Source organism: Pseudorasbora parva, chromosome 15 (genome assembly GCF_024679245.1).
Source record: "Pseudorasbora parva isolate DD20220531a chromosome 15, ASM2467924v1, whole genome shotgun sequence".
NCBI lineage: Eukaryota > Metazoa > Chordata > Actinopteri > Cypriniformes > Gobionidae > Pseudorasbora > Pseudorasbora parva.
In genome coordinates, this window is record NC_090186.1 from 22,368,641 (window position 1) to 22,389,183 (window position 20,543).

General features: G+C 42.5%; 1 protein-coding gene across 8 annotated transcripts in view; it reads left to right on the top strand.

The window, feature by feature from the left end:
* The window catches only part of tshr (thyroid stimulating hormone receptor), a 258,468-nt gene that overhangs the window by 136,769 nt on the left and 101,156 nt on the right, over positions 1-20,543 (top strand). For 5 of the 8 annotated variants that reach the window (XM_067417380.1, XM_067417385.1, XM_067417382.1 and 2 more), the window contains exon 2: positions 10,673-10,744. The exons of the other annotated variants lie outside the window; for them this stretch is intronic. In XM_067417380.1, the coding sequence (XP_067273481.1) occupies positions 10,673-10,744 (72 nt within the window). The remainder of the gene's footprint in view (positions 1-10,672; positions 10,745-20,543) is intronic. 8 annotated transcript variants of the gene reach the window in all.

Sequence of the window (20,543 nt, forward strand, 5' to 3'; positions counted from 1 at the left end):
GGTCTGCTGAGAAGGCCCGAGGCTCTGGAAGGTCTGCTGAGACGACACGAGGCTCTGGAAGGTCTGCTGAGACGACACGAGGCTCTGGAAGGTCTGCTGAGACGACACGAGGCTCTGGAAGGTCTGCTGAGACGACATGAGGCTCTGGAAGGTCTGCTGAGACGACACGAGGCTCTGGAAGGTCTGCTGAGACGACACGAGGCTCTGGAAGGTCTGCTGAGACGACACGAGGCTCTGGAAGGTCTGCTGAGACGACAGGAGGCTCTGGAAGGTCTGCTGAGACGACACGAGGCTCTGGAAGGTCTGCTGAGACGGCACACAGCTCTGGAAGGTCTGCTGAGACGACACGAGGCTCTGGAAGGTCTGCTGAGAAGGCACGCCGCTCTGGAAGGTCTGCTGAGAAGACACGAGGCTCTGGAAGGTCTGCTGAGAAGGCACGAGGCTCTGGAAGGTCTGCTGAGACGGCACGAGGCTCTGGAAGGGGAGGCTCTGGAAGGTCTGCTGAGACGGCACAAGGCTCTGGAAGGTCTGCTGAGAAGGCACGAGGCTCTGGAAGGTCTGCTGAGACGGCACAAGGCTCTGGAAGGTCTGCTGAAACAGCACGAGGCTCTGGAAGGGGAGGCTCTGGAAGGTCTGCTGAGACGGCACGAGGCTCTGGAAGGGGAGGCTCTGGAAGGTCTGCTGAGACGGCACGAGGCTCTGGAAGGTCTGCTGAGAAGGCACGAGGCTCTGGAAGGTCTGCTGAGACGGCACGAGGCTCTGGAAGGTCTGCTGAGACGGCACAAGGCTCTGGAAGGGGAGGCTCTGGAAGGTCTGCTGAGATGGCACGAGGCTCTGGAAGGTTTGTTGAGACGACACGAGGCTCTGGACGGTCTTCTGAGACGACACGAGGCTCTGGAAGGTCTGCTGAGACGACTCGCGGCTCTGGAAAGCTCATGCTCATGCAGCCTCTCAATGAGAAATCAAACAAATGTGAAGTTTTTATATTTATAACATGATACAGTTAAACAATGTCATCACAACCAAATGTGCTGTTTTCCTGAATACCATCACGATTGGCAGTGATTTCATGTGACAGTTCCAAAAACAATTAATTAACATTTAGTCACTTACATTTTAGATGCAATATTGAGTGTTTTTTTTTTCTATTTCAGCAGTGAAAATAGTTTTAAACAAAGATTCCAAGCAACAAAGTTCCAAACAGCAGAACCATAACGCCTCTCACAACAGTGTGAGTTACTGAATAATTCAGTGTTTGAATGAATCGGTTGAATCAAAGATTTAATGACCTGTTTGTAAACAACTGCCTCTTTCTTGAATGAATCAGTTTTGAATGAATAACTTACTCATCAAACCTGTTAGTTCACCCAAAAATGAAATGTATGTCATCTTCAGACACTAATATATTTTATATTTAGTCCGACAGTGTATCTAAGTGTATACACACTATACTGTCTATTTCCAGAAAGGGAATAAAAACATCATCAAAGTAGTCCATATGTGACATCAGTTGGTTAATTAGAATCTCCTGAAGCGTCCAAAATGCATTTTGGTTCAAAAATAACAAAAACTACGACTTTATTCAGCATTGTCTTCTCTTCCGCGTTTGTTTTTAACGCGTTTGTTTTTGTTCGGATCGCCAATGTCACATGATTTCAGCAGTTTGGCAGTTTGACACGGGATCTGAATCATGAATGTATTTTTTTCGATGCTTCAAGAGATTCTAATGAACTAACTGATGTCACATATTGACTACTTTGATTATGTTTTTATTCTCTTTCTGGACATGGACAGTATAGTGTGCATACACTTAGATACGCTCTCTGACTAAATATAAAATATCTTAAACTGTGTTCTGAAGATGAACGGAGGTCTTACGGGTGTGGACCGACATTAGGGAGAGTCATTACAGTTTTTCTCGATTGCTTAAACACTATAACCAGGCTTTTGAACTAAAATTTCAAAACCATAACGCCATTTATCAAAAAGCACACCCATTTCACTAAACTATAAACACTATTCCCTGTTTTGACACATGAGTCAGATTTGTTGAACTGTCACTGCAAAACTCTACACACAAATCCCTTAATTTCTCATTGCCTAGACCATCTGGTCATTTAGAAAGCACTAGCATTCAATATTGTTCTCTCAAGTCAGCATAGTTTCAGCTCAATTAGCACACAATTACCCAGGTGAAAACACTAAGAGTCAAAATTTAACACACATCAATCAGAACTTTCAAGATACATAAAAGTGCCAGAGTCAGTTCATTTGAGCTTTGGAACAATGGATCCACAAAGAAATGAAGGAAGAGGTTGAGGAGGGAGAGGAAGAGGACTTGGGTGGTGAAGGAGGAGGAAGAGGACATGGTGAAGGAGGAGGGAGAGGAAGAGGATGTAGTGAAGGAGGAGGAAGAGGACATGGTGAAGGAGGAGGGAGAGGAAGAGGATGTGGTGGAGGAGGAGGAGGAGGTGGAGGAGGAGGAGGAGGAGGAGGAGGAGGAGGAGGAGGAGGTGGAGGAGGAGGAGGAGGAGGAGGAGGAGGAGGAGGAGGAGGAGGAGGTGGAGGAGGAGGAGGAGGAGGAGGAGGAGGAGGAGGAGGAGGAAGACAAGCAGTCTCGGATGAAATTAGAGCCAGTTTAGTTGATCATACGAGAGAAGTGCCAATCATATGCATATTCCACATTTTATCATAAGTGTGGGGACATGCACTGGTCTTGGTCTTGACTCGGTCTCGGCCTGTCTTGACTCGGTCTCGGTCTCGGCCCTTCAAAGTCTTGGTCTTGTCTTGGTCTCGGCCCTTCAAAGTCTTGGTCTTGTCTTGGTCTCGGCCCTTCAAAGTCTTGGTCTTGTCTTGGTCTCGGTTTAGGTGGTCTTGACTACAACACTAGTGGAAAGTGTATGATCGAGAACCTTATATGCTTGTTGCCAGGGGTGGATCAGGCATGCAAGAGGATTTTACCGCCGCTGCCAGGCTAGGGCTAATATAGCCTGTGATGTGGATGAGATTCTCTGGCCTGACCCAGACCAAAGACGGGAGGCTGAGGTGGAATACATTTTTTTTTTTTTTTTTGTACTGTGTAGTATGAATGAATGAATAAAAATGTGCCAATGTATCCATTGGTTGTGTCTTTTGTTCATCATGTGAAAAGGTTTGTGAGGAGGGGAACCACAAGTAACATAACTTACCAGTTTTGGAAATGTTGTTTTGAATTTATTGCACCAGTGTGTTAGACTTGGTTGTAGTGTGTGTGCTTTTGAGGGCTTGTGTGTCTTGTCTGAGGGCAAAGTTTGGTTTTTCAGCAAGAGTGAATGGTTTTGAGTGTAGAGCTTCATTTTGACCTGAAAATAGGTTGTTTGGGAAACTGGGTGAGAAGTTATGGATTTGTGTTTATAGTTTTGAGAATATGAGGCATAGTTTCAAGAAATGTGTTTAAGCAATCGAGAAAAACTGTAATGACATGAATTTAATTTTTGGGTGAACTAACCCTTTAAGACCCAACTGCTGCCACCTACTGTTGGTTTAATTTCATATACTTTTCAACATTTCTTTTGTTTATACAAAAATACAAATCTCATAACATTATTTAAAGGGGGGGTGAAACACTCAGTTTCAGTCAGTGTCATGTCAATCTTGAGTACCTATAGAGTAGCATTGCATCCTGCATATCTCCGAAAAGTCTTTATTTTTTTTATAATTATATAAGAAAGATGCGCTGTTCCGAGTCTTTCCGAAAAAAGCCGAGCGGGTGGGGGCGTGTCGTGTGAGCGGAGCTAAATAATGACGTGTGCAGCAGCGCGCTGCAGTGAGGAAAGTGAGTCGCTCTGTGAGGAAAGTGATTCGCTCAGTGAGGAAAGTGATTCGCCCGCCGCGTGAGGAAAGTGATTCGCTCTGTGAGGAAAGTGATTCGCCCGCCGCGTGAGGAAAGTGAGTCGCTCTGTGAGGAAAGTGATTCGCCCGTCGCGTGAGGAAAGTGCTAATACAGATCGACCGCCGGCCTATCAGTGGGTAAGTCAGTAGCTACTGGTTATATCACCTGTTTAGCATCCTACAAGCCAGCGCTTTGATGGGCGTAGCCTGTTGCTTTCGCTCTCTCCCTCGCTCTCTCTCACGCGCTTCCGGTAGAATTGTCCGTAAGGCCCATACAAGGAAATTCCGCCCCCGTTAACGTCAAAGGGGACGCATGATCTCAAAAAACTTGCCGAAACTTATGACTAACCGGAAGTAGTATTTTTGACAAAGAAATACTCCCATCAAACGTCCACCTTAACTTTTGAAACTTTGTCTATGTTTAGTATGGGATTCCAAGTCTTTAACAGTGTAAAAAGATCAGTATGCATGAAACAGCATTTCACCCCCCCCTTTAATGCAGTTGTAATTTTTCAGTGTAAATTATTTAATTTGACTGGTAACAGCCCTATAGTGTCTTATTTTAATTTAATGTATAGATTAAGTTTTAGAATGTAATATGAAACCTGAAGAATAGCGTATATTTAATAAGATTAGGGTAAAAATGCCCTTTTTAAAAGTTAAAAATATCCCAAATATGCAGATTTAAAATATATCAAAGCTGATTGAACACTGTTGAGAATATTGCTTCAGAATAAGTTTATTATTGTGTTAAAATCTCTATTGTAAGCCAATTTTGTATAGTTTATATTGCATATCGTTCATATTGCCCATTACTAGTCAGGAGTGCACATCAATCATGCTAAATCAAACTGGTATTTTACATAAAAAGCACCTGCTTCCATACATTTGTGATCACAGGAAGGAACAAAACAACTAAGTCTTTAAGTCCAACAGCTTACACATTTACAGGTTTCCAACTCTTTTTCAGCGATCATTCATGGGCATTTTCGATTTTACTACGGTGGAAGCTCATTAGAGATGGGAAGTGTAGTTCTATTTAATGAACTGATTCTTTTAGACAGTTCGTTTCAATGAAACGACAAGGATCATGCCAAATATTGCTCTATAAGACTTTAAAAGGTGTACAGTTTGTATGACTTGCAGACGATTTACTCTTTAATTCCCTTGATTTGCTAAACTGTCCACACAATTTATAAATCGAGGAAATGAAATAGTAAATCGTCCGCAAGTCTTGACAACAAACCGTACATCTTTTAAAGTCTTGGAAAGCAATATTTGGTGTGATCCTTGTCTTTTGTTTCATTGAAATGAAACTGTCTGAAAGAATCGGTTCACCAAATAGAACTGCACTTCCCATCTCTATATGAGCTTCAGACCATGCACTCATATAATTAAAATAGGGCCCATAGAGTTTTGTGTTGTACTGTTTTCATTTATATGCGTGGAGCACATCTCAAATTTCGTATGCATATGCTGTAAGTTTGCGTTGCTTATAACATTCATCTTGGAATGTAATGTGTACCATTTAATTCGATTTGTAAGGTAAATCATGTATAAACCTACGCCATTACAGAAGAATATCAAAATCTTAAATATAATCCTAATTATGCACTCTTAATTGCGATCTAAAAAATAATAAAAAAAATTTAAAAACAATTCAACCCTTGCATTGGTGAGTTTTGGTATCCACATATTCTTGTTGAAGAAGTTGAGATAGAAACATTGAATTTTACTTACCATAAACCGCCAAGCAGAGAAGAAACTGCTCCTCGTTTAGGTGTGGTCTGTGTCATATATTGGCATAAAGGTTCAAATGCTGAAATATCACATCAAATAATGAATTCACACACTTACTGCTTCAACAGCATCATTGTAACAAGTAACAGTCTTTATTATTAAGACTTATATAATTATGTTACCTGGATGCATTTTAAAACAAGAATGCAATACGCATTTGAGTAAACTATAAAATATTATGATTTAACAGGATAATTTTAATGTTCAAAAGCTTTCATAACAACCTTATTAAACAATATTTATGAAGATGACAGAAAACCCAACTGTAATTTAAAATAGCCTCAATTGAAACGGCAAAATTATTAAAAAACACTTTTCTGACTTTTCGCCACCTAGGAAATAAATCAAAATACTCTAAGACAGAACCATTCAATAAAGACAATGCATTTTAAAATGACTTAACGTACCATAAACCGTCTTTTCTTGCTTCTGTTCTGAGGCAGAGAACATGATGCAGTCTGACGTCTCGTTTATGTGTTGGAGAACAGGTTCAAGCTAGTCTGAAATACCACGTAAAAGGATTCATTTGAACACGTATTTCTTCAACAGCATTAGTATATAACGATTAAATCTCTTGTATAACGTTTGCCGTTGCCTTGTCTTGGAGGTCACGTAACGTTACCTTAACGTTAATGCATTATATTTCAAACCAGAACATGTTTAAACCATGACGAAAAAGAGGTTATTTAACGCTGAAACACTTCACTAACACTCTAACTAAACTGTAACAATATATAAAGATGAAATAAGAAACAAACTATTTTAAAATAGCCTCAGTGGAAACGAGTCATATAACGTTATTTTTTTTTTTTTCTCCGGAATTTCTGAGGTGAAATGTAACTTACGTTATAGATTTAAACCATTTCCTGACTTTTCGCTGCCTATTAAAGTAACCTCAGACAAAAACCAGACAACAAAGCTATTGAATTTTAAAATTACTTACCATAAACCATCTTTCCTTGGTTCTGAAGAAACAGTATGGAGCTAGAAATATGACAAAATGATCTGAATTTGAATTGTATAAATCTGAATTATTGACAAGTGTAATCTAACAAAATTGAATATTATGTTGCATTTTACATAGTTCTGAATTTGAATTTTTTTTAAATGTTGAATATAGAACCTTTGAAATTGAACACATGAAATGTTTTTATGTCGAAATTGTTTAGACATGTATTTTCAAACAGCAGATATTTTTTTCTGAATTAATCGACTGGAAATATTCAGTTTTTGAAAATACAGATTCAAGATTTCAGATGAAGAAGAAATTCAGATCATCAAATTCAATATTCTAAAATTCAGATCATCAAATTCAATGTTCTAAAATTCAGATCATCAAATTCAATATTCTAAAATTCAGATCATCAAATTCAATGTTCTGAAATTCAGATCATCAAATTCAATGTTCTAAAATTCATATCTTCAAATTCAATGTTCTAAAATTCATATCTTCAAATTCAATATTCTAAAATTCAGATCATCAAATTCAATGTTCTGAAATTCAGATCATCAAATTCAATATTCTAAAATTCAGATCATCAAATTCAATGTTCTAAAATTCAGATCATCAAATTCAATGTTCTGAAATTCAGATCATCAAATTCAATGTTCTAAAATTCAGATCATCAAATTCAATATTCTAAAATTCAGATCATCAAATTCAATGTTCTAAAATTCAGATCATCAAATTCAATGTTCTAAAATTCAGATCATCAAATTCAATATTCTAAAATTCAGATCATCAAATTCAATGTTCTAAAATTCAGATCATCAAATTCAATGTTCTAAAATTCAGATCATCAAATTCAATGTTCTGAAATTCAGATCTTACAGAAAGTAGGCCAGAGGTCATCAGGGAAGAGTAAAGGATGTCAGAAAAATCCAACGGAGCACCATATCTGATCATTTCATTTCCTATTTGTAATGGAATAAAGAGAAAAAAATCAAACAACCCCTTTACTTTTTTGTTTATTTTAGATTAATGCACAGAAAAAGAGATTTCGGCTAGATTTCTCATTTTTCGTGCGTGATTTACAAATCGCTGATTAGTGAAGAAAATCTCAGCATTTGACGTCATCTGTCGTTCTCCAGGGTTGAATCCAAAATCGCCCCCCTAAACCCTCACTATTCCCTACTTTAGTCCACTAATATAGTTAACTTGAAGGAGTTGAATGAATGTAGATCCGATGAGTTTTCTTTTGGGGGTGGGGGGTGAAGTTGTTAACAATAATAATGGGAAATGCTCTGATTTGGCGTGACCTATTTTTTAACAGTCTATGGTGTGACATTCACAGATCACTGTAGCCCACGGTTCAAACAAACGGCGGCCCTCACGACATGAACCAATCACCTCCGCTTTAAAGCACGAGAGAAGTCATGAATGAACACACAGGGCTGACTGTAAGGGCTCCACATTATCTTTGTCTGGGACAAATCAAAGAGGGGTTTACTTTCCCGAAAGGACAAATAAAACATTAAAATAACCAGATAATAATTTATTTATTATTATATTCAATGTAAACAGCGACTGATAATGGAGTGTATCTCTGGTAACAAAGTCGCGTTGAGGCTGGCGCTGCCTGTCTCTTTGTGAGACATTCGTGGAGAAATCAAAACAAGTGAGCAGCAATCTAAACGATTTCAAATAGCTACATTGCAATCGTGAATTGTGTAGCATAATTCATTATTAGGTACTTACATTTTAGACTCAAAAAACTTTTTTTTTTCTATTTCAACTATGATTTCACCAACGAATATAGTTCCAAAGGAACAACACTCAGCGCGGTGTTTTGAACTGAATGAATCAGCGTTTTGAATGAATCATTTGAATGAACGACTCAATGACTCACTCATTAAGACGATCACTTGCTGCCACCTATTGGCGGTTTAGTTTCATGTTTAAAAGTATCATTGCATTTTTTTATTTGTATATTCAAACATTTAGAACATCAATCTCATAACATTATTCATTGCTGTTTTATTTTTGCAGTTTAAATTAATTAATTTGATTGGTAAAAGCCCTAGTGTCTTACTAATATAACTGCATTTATTAATCAAATGTAAGAATTGAACATGAAATGCATACATTTAATAAGATTTAAAAAATGGCCTTTATAAAATGACATAACGCCCTGGGGTTAATATCACAAATATGCAGATTTAAGTAGGCTGATAGAACACTGATAGAACACTGATGAGAATATAACTTCAAAATCAATATATTTATACCACCAAAAATCCCCCCAATACACTGTACAGTACATACAATTTACTCTGTACTCTACCTGATAGGCCGGATTTTGAAAGGTATTGAGGGTATAGGGGGCGATTTCAGATTCAGCCCAGGTCTGTTCAACAAAATAGTAGTCTTATAGCAGTAGAAGACTACCGCTTCTTAAACTGTACCCGGCAGGTCCTAGATCAGGCAACTTTTCTGTGCAACTTAACCCGTTTCACAGAAAAAATGTTTATCTGATATATAAAATATTAATCAGTACCCAACCTTATTTAATTGTGTGGTAAACCACACGAAAAATGAGAAATCTAGCCGAAATCTCTTTTTCTGTGCATTAATCTAAAATAAACAAAAAAGTAAAGGTTGTTTGATCTTTTCTCTTTATTCCATTACAAATAGGAAATGAAATGATCAGATATGGTGCTCCGTTGGATTTTTCTGACATCCTTTACTCTTCCCAGATGACCTCTGGCCTACTTTCTGTAAGATCTGAATTTCAGAACATTGAATTTGATGATCTGAATTTCAGAACATTGAATTTAAAGATCTGAATTTCTGAACATTGAATTTGATGATCTGAATTTTAGAATATTGAATTTGATGATCTGAATTTCAGAACATTGAATTTGATGATCTGAATTTCAGAACATTGAATTTGATGATCTGAATTTTAGAATATTGAATTTGATGATCTGAATTTTAGAATATTGAATTTGATGATCTGAATTTTTGAATATTGAATTTGATGATCTGAATTTCTTCTTCATCTGAAATCTTGAATCTGTATTTTCAAAAACTGAATATTTCCAGTCGATTAATTCAGAACAAAATATCTGCTGTTTGAAAATACATGTCTAAACAATTTCGACATAAAAACATTTCATGTGTTCAATTTCAAAGGTTCTATATTCAACATTTTAAAAAATTCAAATTCAGAACTATGTAAAATGCAACATAATATTCAATTTTGTTAGATTACACTTGTCAATAATTCAGATTTATACAATTCAAATTCAGATCATTTAGTCATATTTCTAGCTCCATAAAACTGGGGAAGAAAATTGCGCCTTCCCGTTCAAGTTCATGCGGTGCACTCCCGCGCATGCGCACTTGCGCAGGGATTATGTCTCAGTGAACTAGTGAAGTGAACTATCTCTATTAGTAGAATCAACTAATGTTTTTTTTTTTTTTTATTATGTCAGTGTATTGCCATTATGCCATTAGTTTAATCAACGTCAACTAAAAATGTTATGTTATCTGAACAACCTTACTGAATCTAAGTTGATTTGACAAAAAAACAAATGTTGTGATAACAAATCTTGGAAATATTTTTTTACAGTGTAGCAGCTAGGCGAGCATTATAATGTGTGTTACAAAGTGAGTACATTTGTCTCTGAAGTAAAGGCTGGACTACAATAGGGCAGATGGTGAACAGTGTGTTCTGTGGGACATGGTCAGTCCCTTTAGGGTTCACTTTGGGCTTTTTCGCTTTGTAAACCTATAACATAAACAAAAAAGATATTGGCCCCAGATAGCCAAGATTTAGCTCTAAGACTGTGCCAAATGACTAAAGAGAAAAGCAGCACCACAAGCAGCTTTTCCAATTGTCTATGAACCCTTGAGAATGAGCAGGAATATATTTATTTTAATGATGTTCTTTGAAATTGCATGTTCAACATTTTTTATATGTAAATGTATATACATTTAAATAAAGTTTTAATTATCAGACAAATCTATATGTATTTGTTATTATCTTTTAATTTCTAGAAGTCTCTACGAGACAAGCCTGACAACAGTTCCCCAAGATGCTTTTGCAATTATGGTCAATATCTCAAGAATGTAAGTATTTTTTTTTTTTTTTTTTTTTTTTTTTTTAGAGATGAAGCCATTTGATTTTAGAGTATTTATTATAAATAATTTCATTTAAATCTTGATATTTGTAAGTGAATCGATTTTAATGTAGAATTAATCAAAGCTGGTGGTACCTAAACATTTCCAACATTTTCCTAAACATCTACAAAGTTAAATGTTATATATTTTTAAAGCAATGTTACAGTTGTGGCTTTATGCGCAGTAGTACATTATGTGTTGAGTGACACTTATACTTATTACTCACTTGTAAGAAGTTATTCACAGGAATTTTTGTCTTTATTGACTAAACGCAACAGCAACTACTCCTGTAAATTAGGGTTATGTTGAGTTGAATCTTCTGAGTAGAAGAGGGACAAGCATATGGAGGGTACTTCGCAGCTCGGTTCTGCTCAGTGCTCGAGGAAGATGTGTTGTTACTTCCATTTTCCGATCCAGCCAGGCCAGGAAGAGCATAAAGGTGGCTGATGAGGGGGTAGATGTTGAGTTAACTAAGCCTTCTCAGCCCTTCTGCCCTACTGCCAGACTCCGGCGCACCACAGACCTGGCTCTCCGGGCCACTAAACAAACCATGGACACAATTGATAGATGGTAGCAATGGTGGCCACGGAGAGGCACCTGTGAGTGAACCTGGCTAACATTCGGGGAAAAGAGAAGGCCTTCCCATATGGAAAGGTTTCGCTAAAAACTTGTGATTCTTATATGTTCCAACAGAAACCTATAAGGATCATATATGCTGCAAAAACCACATATACAAATTGTACAATATTCATGTATTTTCAATCATATATGTCCTACACTGTAAAAAAAAAAAAAAAAAAAAAAAAAAATGTCTTCTTCCCATCATGCTTTACTTCTGGTATATATATATATATATATATATATATATATACACACACACACACATATACAGTTAACAATAACACAAGTCAAGCACACCGGCATGTTCCTAAGTGCACTGCTGAAAAGTGCACAGACATTATTTTTAATAAAAGTAACAAAGTTTTATTGGTTTTTGGCCAAACGTCAACCTCACTATCTCCACTATCTCAACCTATCTCCCTCTATTAAATTGAGCAAAAACACATGAAATAATTTTAACATTTAACCTCCTTTAAACCAGAAGTAAAGCATGATGGGAAGAAGAAATTTGTTGTAACTCATTCTGTAAAAGTGTTTATGTGTGTGTACATGTATGCATTCACATTAATATGGGAAATTCAATATACAGTAAGGCTACACAAAGGATACAACTTAATGGATATTACCTGTAATAATATTTATATCTTAATTACTAAATATTGTATGTGTTAAAATATAGCCATACAAGGTGAATGCATACATTGCAGTAGCAATATTAAAAAGGCGTTAGTTTTCTTTATTCCTTTATATTACATTTAATATAGTCTATTTTGCATATAATTGCAGTATATTCCCATATATTTGTTTCATAATGTTCTACCTATACAAACTATTTGATAACAGTAATATCAGCAATATTAAAAAAAAAATAAACACTCAAAAATAGCCTTGGTTTGGTCATCGTAAACTGCACATGCATCAACGCGCCACGGCCAGGCGGAAATCAATCGCGGGTTCATTGTCTCCGTGATATGATTGCCTCCCAGCGGGACCGCAAAGTGTCGAGCTCCAGGTAAGATTTTTGTTTGTCATGTCATTCTTAATGCAAATGTTAACTTATGTAATGGCAAGATTTGCTAAAAGATTTGTAAATTGTTCGTTTCTGTTATCATGTTGGTGCCACAGCCTTACTGTTAGGTAACGTACAGGTATTGTTAAACCTAATTATGCTGCGCACGTGCAAAAATTAAATTACAAGTATTTAATGTGCAAAAACAAGTGAAAAATGCTTATATTTGTATTAAAGTTATTAAACTATATGATTGGTCTCTTTGATATGATTTGTTGGTCCCTTTGAATAAAAGCGTCTACTAAATGATGAAATGTAAAAAACGACTATTCTTGTTGTTTAACTATGTAATTTGGTAACTAAGTTAAACCCTAAAACTCATGGTTTGCATAGATAACGTTATACAACGATTGTGTGTGACACCGTTAAAGCTGTGTGACACCGACAAAAAGCAAAAGTTAGAATAAATGTAATGTGATTTGTTTACCGGTATGTTCCTTTTGTGATCATTAATAATCTATTTTGTGCCAACTCACTTTAAAAGAGTTAATGTTTTAGTGAACTTGAGTTTGCAATTGCTCTAATGTAGTAAAATATAGCTAAAATATAAACTTCTATAATTTGCATTCATGTAACTGCAACATATATGAATCTAAATGATGTATAATATTACAATTATGTAATAGAAAGTTACTGTATAAGAATAGATTGTTATACTGGAAAACGGCTCGGGTTATGTATATAACCCTTGTTCCCTGAGAGGGAACGAGCACTGCGTCGAAACGCTTTGGGGATGCTCCCTAAGCATCAGCGAATCTGAAGCCTGAATAAACACTAGTCCAATCCGATTGGTCGTGCGTGATGACGTCATTGTGACGGCGTACCCGGAAGTATAAAAGGGGGGCCGGCGCATAATGGCGGCAGTTTTTTGCTCTGAAGCATGCGCTCCAGGCGTGCCGAGGTGTGGCGGTACGACGCAGTGCTCGTTCCCTCTCAGGGAACAAGGGTTATATACATAACCCGAGCCGTTCCCTTATCGAGGGAACTTCCCACTGCGTCGAAACGCTTTGGGGAACGAGTACCCACTAGGCCACACCGAGGGTAGCGCCTGTCCTAGTGTGAAGCCGGAGACCGGGCACAACTAGGGTTGGAGCACCCTCGCGCCAGGCGTCGCAGGGAGATCCAGGCTATAGAACCTGATAAAAGTGTGTGGAGTAGCCCACCCCGCCGCCTCGCAGATATCCTGCAAGGGGACCCCAGAAAGGAGGGCCACCGAAGAGGCCATGCCTCTGGTGGAATGTGCCCTCACGGCTACAGGTGAAGGCAAACTGCGCACCTGATAAGCCATGGTTATTGCCTGGACAATCCAGTTACTGATTGTCTGGGTAGACGCAGGCAACCCCTTCTTGGGTGAGCCAAAACACACCAACAATTGTTGAGATCTCCTCCACTGTGCGGACTTCGCCAGATACACCCTGAGTGCCCTGACCGGGCAGAGTAGGTGAAGTCTCCCCTCTTCCGCCGTCACGTGAGGCGGAGGATGAAATGCCTGCCGAACCAAAGACCTGACCACCCTGGATGGGACCTTAGGCACATAGCCCGGCCTAGGGTGTAAGATGGCCTTCACTCCACCCGGGGCAAACTCCAGGCAAGTCGGCGTTACTGCCAAGGCCTGGAGATCCCCCATTCTCCTTAGAGAGGAGATGGCGAGTAGAAAAGCCACCTTAAGGGTCAGATTTTTCGGTTCTGCTGACTCCAGTGGCTCGAAGGGGGCCTCAGCCAACCCCTCGAGAACCACTGCCAGGTCCCAGGTTGGAACTCTGGACTGAGCCACAGGCCTCATCCTCCGAGCCCCACGGAGGAACTGTACAACCAACTGGTGCCTACCCAGAGGCCCATCACCCAGAGGAGTGTGGAAAGCCGCAATGGCAGCCACGTACACCTTGAGTGTGGACGGGGTTAGGCCCGCAGAGAAGCGATCTTGGGGGAACTCCAGCACTGAAGCCACTGGGCAGTTAACTGGGTCCACCTCACGCCCCCTACACCAAGTGGAAAACACATTCCACTTGAGGCTGTACAGTCTCCTTGTGGACGGAGCCCTGGAACTGAGTAAGGTCTCTACCACGTCTGCCGACAGGCCAGCCTCTAGGTACCTGGCCCCCTCAGGGGCCATACCCAAAGGTTCCAAATCTCCGGCCGGGGGTGGAATATCGTCCCCGCCGCCTGAGACAGGAGATCCCTCCTCAGAGGAATCTGCCATGGATGACCTGCCAGCAGGGCTATGATATCTGAGAACCAAACTCGCGTCGGCCAACGGGGTGCTACCAGAAGTAGACTGACCCCCTGCCGACGGACCCTTTCCAGGACTCCCGGGAGCAGAGCAATCGGGGGAAATGCGTACAGACGCAGCCTCGGCCACGTCTGCACTATGGCATCCAACCCCAACGGGGCTGGATGCGTGAGGGAGAACCACAGTGGACAGTGGGACGTCTCTCGAGACGCAAACAGATCCACTTCCACTGGGCCGAACCTCTCGCATATGGCCTCCACCACTTCGGGGTGGAGCCGCCACTCCCCGGGCCTCAGCCCCTGCCTCGACAGGATGTCTGCTCCCTGATTTTGAACCCCCGGGACATACATTGCCCTGATGGACAACAGTTTCCCCTGGGACCACAGGAGGATTAGATGCGCCAATCTGCAAAGAGGGCGCGATCTTACCCCTCCCTGGCGATTGAGGTACGCTACGACAGCCGTATTGTCTGTCCGCACCAGGACATGTTGGCCGCGGAGGTCCGGGAGAAAAGCTCCTGAGAGCTTTGTAGACCACCATCATCTCCAGGCAATTTATGTGCCAGGAGGAATGACGGCCCTCCCATGGGCCCCTCGCAAAGCGGCCGTCCATGACCGCGCCCCAACCAGTGAGGGAGGCGTCTGTTGAAACGGATTTCCGGCAACAGGACGCTCCCAACACTGGCCCCTGGGACAGAAACCAAGGTTTCTTCCATATGACTAGGGAACGAAGGCATCTGCGCGTTACCCTGATCATACGAAAAGGATTCCCTCTGGGGGAAAACCCCTTGGTTTTCAACCACCACTGGAGGGGTCTCATGTGTAGCAGGCCGAACGGTATCATGTTGGACGCTGCTGCCATGTGCCCCAGCACTCTCTGAAAGTGCTTCACAGTGGTGTGCTTAACAGTGAGGCCGAAGGGAAGAACCCGATATTGGTACGCCTCGCCCCCGAAAGCGAACCTCAGGCCTCCTGTGGGCAGGAAGGATGGAGATATGAAATATGCGTCTTTAGATACATCGTGACGAACCAGTCCTCGGACTGGATCTGACTCACGATGGGAAAATGAGCATCTTGAACCTGAATCTCCTCAGAGAACGGTTCAAGTACCTCCGATTTAATAATAGACGCACCCTTCCATCCTCTTTGGGAACCATGAGGTAGCGACCGTAAAGCCGGACTCCCTGTCTGGCGGAGGGATACACAATATAGCCTCCTTTACCCTCAGGGAGCACACTTCCTGTTCCCTACCTGCCACTGGGCTGGGCCCACCACTATTCAGGCCACACCGATGAACCCCGGTGGTGGAACGCTGAACTGCAGTCTCTACCCTTTGCCCAAGGTACACAGGGCCCCAGCAGATATATTCGGGAGCATAACCATGCGCCGAGATATTCTACTAGGGGAACCAGCCTCTCAAGGCTGGTCTCTGGTACCCACCAAACCTCCTGCCCGACCCCCTGAAGCGGCCACCCGGCAGGGCTTAGTCGGGGAGGATTTTCGGTGTGCGAACACGTTCGCTGCCCAGCCGAGGTCTCCCTAGAGGCGGCTAGAGTAGCATGTGTTCGCAGGAAGTCAATGTGGCCCGAGCGTCATAGACGGCGGATCGCAGCATCGACTTCCAGAAAACTCCACAGAGGAAGCGACCTCGATCGCTCCTCTGGAGAGGGGGCTGGCCAGCAGGCCACTGGGCTGGGCACACCACTATCCAGGCCACACCGATGAACCCCGGTGGTGGAACACTGAACTGCAGTCTGCACCCTTTGCCCATGGTACACAGGGCCCAACAGATATATTCAGGAGCATAATGACTATGCGCTGATATATTCTACAAGGGGAACCAGCCTCTCAAGGCTGGTCTCTGGTACCCACCGAGCCTCCTGCCCGACCCCCTGAAGCGGCCACCCGGCAGGGCTTAGTCGGGGAGGATTTTCGGTGTGCGAACGCGTTTGCTGCCCAGCTGCAGTCTTTCTAGAGGCGGCTAGAGCAGCATGCGTTCGCTGGAAGCCAATGTGGCCCGAGCGTCGTAGACGGCGGATCGCAGCATCGACTTCCAGAAGACTCCACAGAGGAGGCGATCTCGAACGCTCCCCGGGAGCAACACAATTTGGATGATAGGCTGAAATACCTAACTCCTCAAAGTCAGATAAATCCCATTTAATTGCACAGAATTAAATGCCACCAAAAACACCCAAATAGTGAACACAACTGGGATGATAGGCTGATAATCTAACTACTCAAAGTTAGATAAATCCCATTTAATTCCTCAGAAATAAATGCCACCATAATCACCCATCACGTGAACATGCTGAATGATAGGCTGAATAGACATATCTAACTCCTCAAAGTCAGATAATGTCTAATTTAAATTCCTCAGAATTAAATGCAGCCCTAATCACCAGACCATACTGTTTAAATATGTATTCAACTACTCGTCATCTACACGCTGCCTCAGCAACGCGAGATTCGAATCGTTCCCAACATATTTGGCTTTCATCCCTCGAGATGAAAGCCACAGGCGCGAGGCTGAAACACTCGAAAACGCACGTTTCTGTACGCTACGAGACATTTCTCAACGACCACAGCCAGCACCCTCAGGGGCTGACTGCAAGCCTCGCTAAACAGTATCACATGTACACATATAGCGTGTGTTCACTTCTGTTGCAGACCCTTAATGCACGCGCTGCCTCGGCAACGCGAGATCGAGCCTGCATTAAAAGGTGGCGGGCTCTCGTTTGCTTCACTCCGTCGACGCTGAGCACATCTAATTCCTCGGAATCAGATCGCTCAAGCATCTGGTTCTCCCTCCCGGGGAAGAGCCGCATCGCGGGCTTCCGCACGGGAACGGAGAACACCGGGTTACTACAGGCAGCCCCCTCGGGGACTGCCTGAGCACCTTATTTTATGAGTGAAGCAGTGTGTATGGTGTTTTAACGTCACCCGCCTCGATGCTGAGCACATCTAATTCCTCAGAATCAGACAGCTCAAGCATCGGACCCTCCAACCCGGGGGAAGATGCCGCCAAGCGGGCTTCCACACGGGGAGGAAGATCGTCGGAACTGTCAGGGGAGGATTGGGAAAGTGCCGCGGCAGTCCCGAAACCCTCTGACAAGTCCCGCTGTGAGCCCCATGATCTGCGACGCCGAGCCGCCTCAGCGACCGCGGGTCCAGAACCACGGGGCTCACGAGGCTGGCCGGTCTCATCGAACACGGCCAGCTGAGAGCGGAGCAGTCTGAGTGTCAGCAGCTCGCAGTGTTCACAGGCGGCTCCCTCGAGAGCCGCCCGAGCGTGCTGAACACCCAGACACTGCACACATAACAGGTGTGTATCCGATCCCGAGATGTAACGGGGACACGGATGCACACACTGCCTAAATGCACTCCTTCTCTCTTCCATACTTTTTAAATAAATCTTTCACACACACACTCGCAACTGGACAGACAACAGTAAATAGACAGACCAAACAGAGAGCGCTATGCTGAAGAGCAATAACTGCCGCCATTATGCGCCGGCCCCCCTTTTATACTTCCGGGTACGCCGTCACAATGACGTCATCACGCACGACCAATCGGATTGGACTAGTGTTTATTCAGGCTTCAGATTCGCTGATGCTTAGGGAGCATCCCCAAAGCGTTTCGACGCAGTGGGAAGTTCCCTCGATAAGGGAACATTGTATTGAAACGTGTTTCTAATATTCCTGTATGTAAATGGGGTGGTCAAGAAGATTTTCTTTTTCTTCCACAGAAAGATCTTTATGAAAACATTTGAAGGCCACGCAAGAAGAACAGGTTCAGCCACAGACTGTTTCATCCCATGAGGACTGGTTCAGTTCTGAATGGGAAGTGTTGAAGAAATTTATGTAATGTGAGTTGTAAGACTTTAACTACTGTTAAAAAATGAGACTTGTAATGTATTAACTAACATGAACTAACAATGAGCAATACATTACAGTATTTATTGAACTTTGTTAATTTTTAACGTTTAGTTCACCCAAAAATGTAAGTTCTTAAAATGACCCTTATGTCGTTCCAAACCCATAAGACGTTCATTTATTTTCAGAGCACAACAAATAAAGCTTTAATATTGGTACTATAATTACTATGTGAAATAAGTACTAATAAACAGTTAATATAGTAATTGATATAGATACTGATATAGATATCCATATTTATAACTTTATTGACTAAAATAACCAGCTCATGGCAGACGACTTGCGACCAGAGAGTGACCTGAGTGATGCGATGCCTCTCTGGGCAACATAATCAAGCTCTTCTCTTTTATAAAATCGTCTTTGAATTCAAATTTGTGACCAGTGTTTTGTTTTCCTCTATTCTCTGCATATCCACATTCATCAATACATCATGCTTCAGGTCAGAGGTCACTCTTTTGACGTAAGTAGACGCGCACGGTTGACTGCCAGAAGATAGATATTTTTGTCTAAAGTCAAAAATCGTCTCAGGTTACGTATGTAACCATGGTTCCCTGAGAGGGAACGAGACGCTGCGTCGAAACGCTAGGGGACGCCTCTGCGTGCCATGTCATGAAGCACTTGTGTAATCAGTCCAATAGCGGGACGATACGTCACGGGCGGGTGACGTCATCGACCAGGAAGCTATAAAGCATGCCCGGACCAAACAGTCACTAGCTTCTGGAAAAGTCGAACAAATCGATCACAGGCATGCCGGGAGTATGGCATCTCGACGCAGCGTCTCGTTCCCTCTCAGGGAACCATGGTTACATACGTAACCTGAGACGTTCCCTATCTCGAGGGAACTTCGAGCTGCGTCGAAACGCTAGGGGACCTCAATACCCACGCCGCCAGAGTCCCAAATGTCTGTATGTGTGAATCAACCCAGAAACACCCGGGACCCCGGTGTAGAGGCTACATCTAGATTGTAAAACCTCACAAATGTATGCGGAGAGGACCACCCAGCCGCATCACATACCTCTGACAATGAAACTCCCGAAATAAGAGCCATAGAGGCAGCCATACTCCTAGTGGAGTGGGCGCGGACCCTCATTGGTGAAGGATGCCCGGCCGACTCATAAGCGAGCGAAATAGCCTCGACTATCCACTTGCTAAGCATCTGCTTTGAACCCGGTTTTCCCTTGCTCGGGGACCCAAAAACACACAAACAACTGTTCTGAGTTTCGCCACAGGGCAGCCCTGTGGACATATGCATCTAGGGCCCTGACCGGACATAGCAGATTTAGCTTCTCTTGGTCTTGACTAGTGAACGGAGGCGGACAGAAAGCCTGCAGCATTAGTGGTCCCGGCACATTAGTCGGGACCTTGGGAGCATATCCTTCCCTCGGGAAGAGAAATGCTTTTACCATTCCTGGTGCAAACTCCAGACAAGAGGGTGCCACTGCCTAAGTAGGCACCCTCGAGCGTGCCGCAGGTCTGCGCCTCAAAGTACCACGAAGGAAACGCATGACCCAAGGGTGTTTCCCCAATGATGCATTATCTAATGGAATATGATAAGCAGATATCGCCGACACATATACTTTCAGTGTTGACGGAGATAACCCTGCGGAGAATTTTTCTTGTAGGAACTCAAGAACTGAACCGAACGGGCAGTTAACAGGGTCCAAAGCCTGGTGCGTACACCAGGCGACAAAAACTCTCCATTTGAGTGCGTAAAGTCTCCTTGTGGATGGTGCTCTGGAGTGCAACATGGTCTCTATCACCTCAGTAGATAGACCCGTGTTTATGAACTGGGCCCCCTCAGGGGCCAAGCCCACCGTTTCCACAGTTCCGGGCGCGGGTGCAGTACTGACCCCCCCGGCCTGCGAAAGAAGATCTCTCCTGACTGGGATTTTCCAGG